This window comes from Erythrolamprus reginae, chromosome 1, assembly GCF_031021105.1.
Source record: "Erythrolamprus reginae isolate rEryReg1 chromosome 1, rEryReg1.hap1, whole genome shotgun sequence".
NCBI classification, from domain to species: Eukaryota; Metazoa; Chordata; class Lepidosauria; order Squamata; family Dipsadidae; genus Erythrolamprus; species Erythrolamprus reginae.
In genome coordinates, this window is record NC_091950.1 from 264,988,044 (window position 1) to 264,999,793 (window position 11,750).

The 11,750-nt window shown below is 40.8% G+C and overlaps 1 protein-coding gene across 2 annotated transcripts in view; it reads left to right on the forward strand.

The window, feature by feature from the left end:
• COLEC11 (collectin subfamily member 11) overlaps positions 1-11,027 on the forward strand; it is a 17,250-nt gene extending 6,223 nt beyond the window's left edge. The window contains exons 3-7 of one of the 2 annotated variants that reach the window (XM_070738777.1): positions 5,750-5,821; positions 6,262-6,333; positions 8,582-8,635; positions 9,905-10,000; positions 10,170-11,027. In XM_070738777.1, the coding sequence (XP_070594878.1) occupies positions 5,750-5,821; positions 6,262-6,333; positions 8,582-8,635; positions 9,905-10,000; positions 10,170-10,561 (686 nt within the window). In that variant the 3' untranslated portion in view covers positions 10,562-11,027. Of the gene's footprint in view, positions 1-5,749; positions 5,822-6,261; positions 6,334-8,581; positions 8,636-9,904; positions 10,001-10,151 lie in introns of both variants that reach the window. The other variant, XM_070738768.1, reaches the window with a different exon arrangement.
• Positions 11,028-11,750: the final 723 nt, after the last annotated feature.

Here is an 11,750-nt window from a genome sequence, read left to right on the forward strand (position 1 = left end):
CATTTTTTTCAACAATTATTTATTAAACACAATGAAAGTTACACACAAGAAAGAATGATGTTTCTTCTACACTCCCTATTTTTCCACGTAATCTCTGTCCTGTTCTATGGCCTTCCTCCAGCGAGACCCAAGGGCGTGTATGCCCTGTCGGTACCACTCCTTGGTCTTCGGAGAGGGGCGGCATACAAATCTAAGTAATAAATAAATAAATAATAAATAATGCCCTCACCCTCTTTTCTTCTGTTCTGTTCCTCTAATGGCCTCACCCTCTGTGCCCAACAACTAACTGCACTTCTGTTGACTGAAGATTCTCCATAAACTGTACACTAATGTTTGCGAAGGTCCCTGTCTTCAAAATGTACCCTTGAATTGAATTCAAGCAGTAATTATAATACATATCCAAAACATTCCAAGCCAAAATGGCCATGTCTGTTTCTTGTATTTTGTTATTTTAGAGTTATTCATGCAATTAAAAAGTACCAGTATTTTTTTTGCACTCATGGAAAAAAACACCCTGATTGACCTTCAGTTTATTTAAAGTAACTGAAATGACCTCTGCTTGTTCTATGCTTCAGAAGGGGGATGGGATGCTTGCTTCTGAAGTGAGAAGAGTGCTGTGTTTCTTATGATACTGTCCTTATTCTTTTATTTTTAAAAAAAGTATTGTGTATGTTCTGCCGGGCTCTTTGATAGGAGCCTCCTGAAAATTCAAGGGTACAAATTTCAGACACACACACACACACACACACACACACACGTTTGAAAATTCAAAACAATGTTCTTTATCACAAAATTCAAAATAAACTAAGCACTCTTTCTGTATTGCAAAGAGCACTCCTCCCAAAACAATTGTAGTTGGTACAATTACCCTTAAGCAGTCATTAAGTACTTAGCTAGCAGCTGTGAAGAAACTTCACACCCCTTCTTCTTCCAATGAAGTGACACACACACACATGTTGCTCTGCTTTGTTTTCAAAGGTGTCAAAAAGCAACAAAGTCCAGAAAACACAGGATTCCTGATGAACTGCGATCAGATATTCTTCCACAATGGCCAAACCCACATGCTGCTATTTAAAGCAGCAGCCCTAATTACTGGAGCCCCACCCAAACACAGGTGGCCTCACTTATTTCCTGTAATATGTTCTTGGTCTCTTCTACGCATAATTCTTGTCTTGCGTGGGTCCAAAACATCATCATCTGAATCAATGGAAGATAAGGGAGATTGACTGCCTGGGCTGTGTGCCAAGCCCCCCTCTGCCGAGTCATTCCCACCTTCTTCTTCATCTGAGGAAACTAAATTCTGAACTGATTCTATCGGCAATAACACAGGCCTGTGACATGTAGAATTTCCCCCTGCATCCACCCCCACATTCCCTGGGGCAGGAGCTGGGCCTGAGCTAACCACAACAGTGTATATCATATTTTTGCAATTTGTATTATGTAGTAACCAGTGATGGGCTATCAAATTTTTTACTATCACACCATGGGCGTGGCTTATGCATTTTGTTTCAACATCTTTCAGTGCAAATTGGGTGCTCTGGGGTGGAGCTCCAAATTTTGTTACCGGAACTGCGTTCCTGGCCATTCCCCTAGGTGCCCATCACTGATAGTAATTATGTCTACCATGGTCTCCAATTCAAATGATCCTAGAGATCAAAGGGCCATGAATGGAGGAGTAGGAAGGAGCACAAGTCTTTGGAGAGGGGCGGCATACAAATCTAATTAATAATAATAATAATAATAATAATAATTATTATTATTATTATTATTATTATTATTATTATTCTCATATGCTCCAGCAGTTTGTCCTTGGACACCTTCCCAAATTGCTTCCTTGCCTTTTCTTCAGTGAGAAGCACTAATTTCTACACACCTCTATTGCCTTGATCCTTCTCATGTCAAAGAATATGGTTCCGTATAGAAGAACAAAAATGGACAACAATATTAAACGGGGTTTTTGTCTGTGCTTGCTTGATAAAGCAGTTTCACATGCTATTTCAGGACCCAGGGGAAGAGCCTTCTCTGTGGCGGCCCCGGCCTTCTGGAATCAGCTCCCCCCGGAGATTAGGACTGCCCCCACTCTCCTTGCCTTCTGGAAACTCTTAAAAATCCCCCTATGTCACCAGGCATGGGGAAATTGATTCCCCCGGCTGTCCCATTTTATGCATGGTTGTTGAGTTGTGTGATTGTTTTTAATAAGGGTTTCTTAATGTGTTCTGTTTTAATATTGGATTTGTAGACTGTATTGTTTTGTTGGAAGCTGCTCCAAGTCCTCGGAGAGGGGCGGCATACAAATCAAATCAAATCAAATCAAATCAAATCAAATCAAATCAAATCAAATCAAATCAAATCAAATCAAATCAAATCAAATCAAATCAAATCAAATCAAATCAAATCAAATCAAATCAAATCAAATCAAATCAAATCAACAAACAAACAAACAACCTATTGGTCCAGTCTTCACATCTTGACCCCTTCTTTAGAAATCACACTGGAAGTAGTGTACCTTCGGTTCCCTATCTATCTGCAAAGTTGAAAACTTACACTTAGAAAAACTGCTCTGCTTTGCTCAGTCTGCCTGAATAATTGGCGGTGTCTTGCAAAAAACCCCAGTCTGCTGAAATCTGCCACACTATGGCTAAGAATTATGCATGATTCTTGAGTTCTAGCAATAATTGCTCTCTTATCAAGGAAACGGGAACACTGAGATATAAAACTGAAAAAATGAAAGCCCGAAGGGAAAAACAACCCCAAATTTGTTCATGCTTCAGCATAGTCTCTCTAATTAAAAGCTGTAGTTATAATGGTGAGGGAGATGGATGAAGAAATGCAGTGAAGCACAAAATGGCCAACCTACAAAGACTGCAGCTAATGTAAAATCTCTAAAAAGTCATCAGTGTCTGAGCTAAACTGTCGGGGGGTGGGTGGTGGGTGGGAATAGCTCCCTGTCTTAGATGTACACTAATGAGACATAGTCTTTCATCTGTTGGCTGAAATCCAATGTGTCCTTGACTTCTATACAATTGGAATCTTAGTACTGCAGACAATCATATTTTTTTCTGGGAGGTGTTAGTAGTTTCTGAGAGGACTAAGTTGAACCAAGGAGCCACATCATCTGAAATGACCATATGTCTGAGATGCTATTACCGAAATCTAGATAGCATGATACCGCTTCTTGGCAATGTATGTATGGTGATAGGAAAGAGAGCAGCTGCACCCTACTGTTTCTTCCTTGTTTTTAGCTACACTTCTACACTTGCAATTGTGCCAACTACCCTCAGTAAGGTGAAGGAGGCACTCACATTAACAGTGTTGAACTTTTCGCTGAAGGATAATTTATCCTTCCCTCAGACAATAACCTTCAGTAAACTCTGATTACTTGCTAAAAGTGACCTTGACTACTGCACTCCATACCGGGTCATTTCTTATATTATCAATCTTAAGGAGATTAGCTTTAATTAGTATATCTGAAGGTATTTCAAGGATGTCTCTGTTTTGTCCTGTACCTGTACCCTCAAAATGGGTGAGCAGTGTGGTCGGGCAGTAGAGAAAGCAATTAGGATGCTTGGCTGCATAGCTAGAGGTGTAACAAGTAGGAAGAGGGAGATTGTGATCCTGCTATATAGAGCGCTGGTGAGACCACATTTGGAATACTGTGTTCAGTTCTGGAGACCTCACCTACAAAAAGATATTGATAAAGTTGAACGGGTCCAAAGACAGGCTACAAGAATGGTGGAAGGTCTTAAGCATAAAACGTATCAGGAAAGACTTCATGAACTCAATCTGTATAGTCTGGAGGACAGAAGGGAAAGGGGGGGACATGATCGAAACATTTAAATAGGTCAAAGGGTAAAATAAGGTTCAGGAGGGAAGTGTTTTTAATGGGAAAGTGAACACAAGAACAAGGGGACACAATCTGAAGTCAGTTGGGGGAAAGATCAAAAGCAACATGAGAAAATATTATTTTACGGAAAGAATAGTAGATCCTTGGAACAAACTTCCAGCAGATGTGGTTGGTAAATCCACAGTAACTGAATTTAAACATGCCTGGGATAAACATAGATCCATCCTAAGATAAAATACAAAAAAGTAGTATAAGGGCAGACTAGATGGATCATGAGGTCTTTTTCTGCCGTCAGTCTTCTATGTTTCTATGTTCTACTCCTTAACTTGTTCTATACTGTATTATAGGTCAAGGAACCCGATATCTCAACATTTTTAAAGAAAAAAATTAACAGAACAGGCACTTAGTAAATGCAGAGGAGCTGATCAGTAATAATCAGTTCTTATTATTGTAATTGCAATAGCCTTGCCTAGATGAGTGATATGCTTGATGGTCATTCCATGATCATAATCACAGGTCACCAACCTGTGGTCTATGGACCACTGCTGGTCCGTTATAAAATTTTGGTAGTCCGTGGAAAATTCTTGGCCCCTGGGCCAGATATGGCTGAGTGTCATTAATCCAGTCCAGGAGAAGAAGACAGGAGAGGAGAGGAGGAAAGGAAAGAGAAGGAAAAGGAAGGGAAGAAGGAAAGGAAGAAGAGAAAAGGAAAGGGGGGAAGTGAGGGGAGATGAAGGAAGGGACTACAGCTACAGCTCTGGAATATAGGGCTGACTTTCCCAACGGTATCAGCAAGCCACCGTCAAATAAGCTTCAGTTATTTTGTAATAATTGCACTAACTTTAATAATTTTGTTACAATTAAAACAAACTTTAAAGGTTTTATGATTACTAAATAAGCATTTATAATTTTGTTATAAATAAATATGCATTTATGATTTTTATCTTAAACAGGTGCATTTCATATTAATAAAATGGAAGCTCTCTGATCATTAATCTTTTAAAAAATTAATCTTTAAAAAAAAATCATATTAGTGGCCTGTGGGACTTAAAATTATGAATTAGTGTCTGGGATTTAAAACTATATATTTGGTGGTCTGTGGGACTTAAAATTATGAATTAGTGTCCGGGATTTAAATTTATGAATTTGGTGGTCTGTGGGATTTAAAATTATGACCTTGGTGGTCCCTGAGCTCCAAAAAGTTGGGGACCCCACACCTGATCATAATAATATCGTTTACCCCTGAAAAACATGTTTGGATAGAGTGGCTTATTATCTGAAACAAAGGAATAGTTACTAGCTCAGTAATGGTGTACCGTAGGTCCTTGAAGTATCTTCAGATAATCTAACTAAATCTAATCTAGTTCTAAGGGGAGAAAATATAAGGAATGTTCTGGGTATGGTGTACAATCAATAGTCAGGTCACTTTTAACAAATAATCAGGGTCTATCCTAGGTTATCGTTTGAAGTAAGGACGAATGAGTTCTTCATCATAAGGTTCAACAATGTTAATGATGTATAATTGCATCCTTCCTGTGAAAAACCTGGACAATCACAAGGTAGCAGCAAAGAGGGACAGAGAACTTTGATTTCTTCTTGCCATCTAGTTTCTTTAGACCAAACCAAAAGCCAAACTACGTACTTCCCTTTCTATTAGTTGAAATTTGTATATAACTGTCTCTTATGTTCCCATTGTCTATAAAGTTTGAAGTTCTAAATGTAACTGGAGCCTTCTAAATGTAAACTTTGATAGAGATGCTGAAGCAATGAAGGCATTATGAACAGAGACAGGACAAACAATATGAACGATGCTGTCATTTCATTACAAAAATGGAATTATGAATATAATACCACTGGATTTTGAGTAATTTCTTTGGTTTTACTTTATGTTTTATTACATAATAGGGGAAAATGGAGAAAAGGGGGAAAAAGGTGCTCCAGGCCGTCCTGGACGAGTTGGACCTCCAGGGGAGAAAGGTAAATCTTATTTTAAAAATGGATTAATATTGCTTAATAATAAATGGAGAATATACTTTAAGCTCTGAGAAAATGGCATAAGCCAATAATAGATGGATTCATTTTATCTGGAGCATTTTTTGTGTTTATAAACACATGCTGGTGTGCAGTATTTTCTTTTTTGAATTATCATTGTTGTGTTAACTTATTCTCTTTAGCGTGTATACTCCAAGCAAATATGATGCACTTTCCTTGTGGACCATAATTGGAAGTAATTCTTTCAAACCTCATTCTTCTCTTCCTTTCTATCATCTCTTTGATCTTGCAGATTCTGTTCCTTTCAGCTTTAACTAGATTTAGTTTTAATTAAGACATGTTGTAATATAGAGAGATACGATGTTAGACGTTTATAAAAACAGAAGTCTTTTTAATTTTCCTGTTTGCTTTTTTTCATATTGTAGGAGAAGTGGGAGACACAGGGCAGAAAGGTAGCATGGGGCGACATGGAAAAGTTGGTCCCATAGGCTCAAAAGGTATATTTTTCTTCATTCTGCATTCAGTTTTGAAAAATATATTAAATTTAATTTTGTGTGTGTGTGTGTGTGTGTGTATGTATACATCGTTTTCCCCAAAATAAGCCCCGATTAAGACTCCCACCTACTCCATTGTACATGGGTGGGGCAAGGTGCATGCAGCAGGGGTGAAATTCAGCAGGTTCTTGAGAACTGGTAGCGGAAATTTTGAGAAGTTTGGAGCAGTGATTTTCAACCTTTTTTGAGCCGCGGCACATTTTTTACATATACAAAATCCTGGAGCACATTGAGCGGGGGGGGGGATTAAAAATGTTTGGACAAAAAATTATCTCTCTCTTCCTCCCTTTCGCTCTATTTTTCTCCCTCTTTCTATCTCTTCCTTCCTTCCTCTTTCTCTCTTCCTTCCTTCCTCTCTCTTTTGCTTTCTATCTCTCCCTCCTTCTCTCCCTTTCTCTCTTTCTTTCTTTCACTCTTTCTTTCTTTCTCTCTCTTGCTTTCTCTCTCTTTCTGTCTCTTGCTTTCTTTCTCTCTCTCTCTCTCTTTCTAAGTCTCTCTTGCTATCTGTCTCTTGCTATCCCTTTCTCTCTCGTACATCATGCCGGCAACAACGGCATCGGGCAGTAGCCGTGGGGCGGCAGTAGAGCGGTCGACTGCGAGCAGGAGCCCTGACAGCGGAGGCTGGACGTGTTGCTGGACTCTGTACAGGCTGGCGCTGCGCTGGGCCTGGGTGCGGGGCTGGCACCTCTGTCCCAGTCCAGCCAGCGGTCCAGTGCCAGCCCCACAGTGCCAGCATGTGTGGCATCCAGCAACACGTTAAGCCGCCGCTGTCGGTGCCTCTGCCCTGGAGCTCCCGCTCGCAGCCACCGCCCCCTGGCTACTGCCTGGTGCCACTGCTGCCAGCATCCTCCCGTTCCTGCTGCCGGTGCCCTCCCGCCGGGCCCCAAAGATCACTTGATGCCGGCAGGGAAGCTCCAGCCGGGCGGGGCGCTGCTGGTGCTGGTGCCTCTGTCCTGGAGTTCCCGCTCGCAGCCACTGCCTCCTGGCTACTGCCCATTGCCGCTGCTGCCAGCGCCCTGCCGCTCCCGCTGCCCTCCTGCCAGAGCCCAATGGTCATTTGAAGCCGACACTGCCAGGGAAGCTCCAGCCGGGCGGGGCCCTGCTGGTGCCTCCACCCTGGAGCTCCCACTCACAGCTGCTGCCCCCCGGCTACTGCCCGGTTCCACTGCTGCCAGCGCCCTCCCGCCGGGCCCCAAAACTCACCTGCTGCGAAGAAGGCGTGAAAAATAAGGCACAAAGAAGGAAGCCATGAAAAAGAACGCGCGAAGAAGGAAGCTGAGCTTCCGGTCTCAGAAGCTGAGCTTCGTGGTACACCTGACCATGTTTCGCGGCACACTGGTTGAAAAACACTGGTTTGGAGAACTGGCAAATACTACCTGTGGCAGGCCCCAGAGTGAGGTGCAAATGTTTTCAATATCCTTCCTCCAGAAGTGGGGAGGGAATGGTGATTTTGCTGTATCCTTCCCCTGCCACATCCATCAAGCCACACCCATAGAACCGGTAGGGAAATTTTTTGAAGTTCATCCCTGGTGCATGGGTAAAAATGAAGCTAGGGTGGGGATGAGGGGTGGGGGACTTGCCCCATGTGTCCCACACCCACTTACCTTTGGACAGTTGCAGCCAGGCCTCCCACACCGTGACATCTGCCACGCCTTATCGGCCCACTTCTTCTGTGGCTGCAAGCTGTTGCTTGAGTGCCCAGCCTCCATTTCATTCTCAGAAGCCTTGGCAGGAAATATGATAGGGTAAACGTATTGGGATTTCCATCTGCCAAAATATGCTGGAGGGAGCATGGCTTTCTCGCTAGCCTTTACCATATATTATTCACTTTTTAATCTGGAAAAACTCCCATTTTCCATTTCCTCCAGTATGAAGAAAGATATTTGGAGATGAACCCTTATGAAATATGTAGTTGGGTAGGATGAAGGAAAGCAGGAGAACATCTCCAAAGACCTGCTGAATTGCCAATGATATTTGGATTTGAATTCTCACTGCACTTGGAGACTTCCAGATTGCAATATTATATTGCAATATATATGTATGCAATATATTCTCTCCCCCCCCCATCTCTGTGTTATTGCAATGTTATCAATGCTATGGACACACTAAAAAAATTAATATCCAAGCTTGATAATGTATTGATACTGGATAAAATCTCATTTGCTGAGAAGCTGAACTTTTTTTTTCTTAGGACAAAAAGGAGATCTTGGAGATATAGGTCCACCTGGTCCAAATGGAGATCCAGGTAAATTATATCAGAACTGATTGACTAGCCCTCAATCCATTTTACAATTTAATAACTTAATAAAGTTAAGTGAACAATGTTATTGCCTTATAAATATACATAAAAAAGCTTGACGGAGCATGTTAGGACTGTGTAAGTTCTACACATAAGCAAGTCCTCCTCCCATATTCACTAATACAGGTAGTCCTCAACTTACAATCACAACTGAGCCCAAGATTTATGTTGCTAAGTGAGACATGTTAAGTGAGTTTTGCCCCATTTATGACCTTTCTTGAACAGTAGTTTATTTGTTTGTTTGTTTATTTATTTACATTTATATTCCAATCTCCTTGCGGACTCAGGGCGGCGAATAACAATAAAATAAGACACCTCATAATAAAAAACATTCATTCATCAATCATTCCACAGTTAGGCTGAAGCAAGATGTTGGTACTCAATGGCTTTTGCAGGCCTGCTGGCAAAGCCAAGTTTTTAGGACCTTTCAGAAGGCCAGGAGGGTGGGGACGGTGCGAATCTCCAGGGGAAGATGGCTCCAGAGTGCCAGAGCCACCACAGAGAAGACCCTTCCCTGTGGTCCCACCAGCTGATGGGACCTGGAGGAGGCTGACTCTGTGGGATCGGATTGGTCGTTGGGATGTGAGAGGGATTCCCGTAAGTAATCTGGTCCTAAGCCATGTAAGGCTTAAGTGAATGACTGCAGTTCTTAAGTTAGTAACACAGTTGTTAAGTGGCTTCCCCATTGAATTTGCTGATCAGAAAGTCACAAAAGATAATGACATGACATTGGGACACTACAACCATCATAAATATGAGCCAGTTGCCCAACATCTGAATTGTTGATCAAGTGACCATGGGGATGCTGCAAAGGTCATGTGAAAAATGTTAGTTTTATCAGTGCTGTTGTAACTTGGAATGTTAGAAATTCTTGTTTTCACCATAGATTCCTATTATACGGGAAATTACAGGAAGGAATCTTAGTGAGAACGATCTAGCCTTAACGTGGTCATGTTGAATCACAACAGAAAAGCCCTGCTTAAACACAGTTAACAAAGTTCTCTGCTCGGAAAAAAAAAAAACTATTATTCCTGTGGGTCTTCTCCTTGGTAGGGAAGATGAGCCATAGTAGAACAATCAAAATATGAATTTATATGATTTTCAGGACTAGAAAAGAGTATTATAGCAATGCACGTATATCTGGTTTATGGGATTTTTGTCAAGATTGGGCTTCATGGAAAAAGTAGGCCTTCAGACTGCTCTTATACTCTTTAGGTATTCCTTGTGAATGTGGCCAGCTACGAACAGCCATTGGCAAAATGGATAACCAAGTGACCCTGCTGACAACAGAGCTGAAGTTCATTAAAAAAGGTAGGAATGTTTACGGAAACATATTCCCCCTCCTTAAATATAAGGAATTGCTTTCCGAAGAACCTGGCTTGCTTTTCAGTTGGTCAGCTGTGTCTGTCTTATATTGAATGCATTAAGTAAATTTATAGAAATGCAAGTGGTCACTTTTCAGCACTGCCCTCCCCCGCAGCTGTTGCTGGTGTGCGTGAAACGGATAATAAGACATACCTGCTGGTGAAAGAACAGAAGCGGTATGTGGACGCCCAACTATACTGCCAAGGAAGAGGAGGGACACTGAGCATGCCCAAGGATGAAGCCACCAATAACCTCATTGCTTCTTACATCAATCAAGCTGGCCTCGGCAGAGTTTTCATTGGCATTAATGACCTTGAGAAAGAAGGCAGCTTTGTCTACTCTGATCGATCCCCTATGCAGACCTTCAACAAATGGAGCAACGGTGAACCAAATAATGCTTATGATGAGGAGGACTGTGTTGAAATGATCGCCTCTGGGGGCTGGAATGATGTGGCATGTCACATTACAATGAATTTTGTATGCGAATTTGACAAAGAAAATGTTTAATAAAGTTTCCCCCTGCCAGGCTCTCTATATGTATTTCTTTAGGGGAGGGTGAATAATTTGGACAGTCCAACAATTGTAATCAGTACTCCAAATTCTGGATTGATTTTATATGGAAGTTGGCTTCTTGTTTATGAGATCGTTGTATCAGTAAAACTATCCCAAGATAGTTTTATCCTCATCCATCCTTTTATTCACATTTTTGTCACGCAATCCTGCCATCAACACATATAATTAAAAAGTTTTCTTAAAATTTATCTTCATTTTGTCCAGGTATTGAGTATGGACCTTTCCCTCTATACGTGAGTATAGTGGGGTATAGGTAAGAGAAAAATAATGTACGAAATAAACCTTATTTATTAGATATGGCTATTTATAGTTATTCACTATGGAGAAAGGAGGTGTTTACTTCACTTTTATTTGGCATTAGGATTTGTATTTTGTTATTAATAAAACCATTTACAATGTTTTGATCTTAGAAAAACTCATTTTTTCAGGATGACTTAGAAGTAATTCCTCTTTTGCCATTTTACCTGCAGAAAACAAGTGCCTCAAAAAAGTATGTGTGTGTGTATCAGTATATACACATGCAGGGAATCATATTGTTTAGCTGTCCATGCAATATATCTTGCATAGCTGAAAATATGTGGCTGACTAGGTAGGTCCATCCCTGTGCAATACACAAAGAGGAGTCTAACAATGTAATGAACTGTTTTACCTAGCAAAGCTACTCAGAAATCCACTAATTTTCGAAATAAAGACTTTTATAATTTTCAGTAGGACTTGATAAAAGTGCTTCCCAGCTGATTACCACTACTGTGAATAGGCTTGTGATCTGGATAGAAGTTGGCACACAGGACCATAAAAAAGCTTTTTTAAGTGCAGTGTTGAGAAGTTATTGAACAATGGTAGTAAAATGTAAATATCAGGGAAAGTAACAAAAGATGTTCGTTTGTAAACGAACTCTAACCCTAATTGCTCCTAATGTGATGGGTTATAAGATGTTTAGAAATATATATTAGAATTGTACAGCTGTAAATATAATCTAGGTATTTCTAGGTATTTCAAAGATCAATTCCCCTTAGAAGGAAAGAGCAGTGATGGCACAATTTGCATTCCTGAAATAAATATGGACCACATTCAGCATTCAGGCAATGCTCAGCTGTTTGAAATCACTGGGCTTAAACACAGT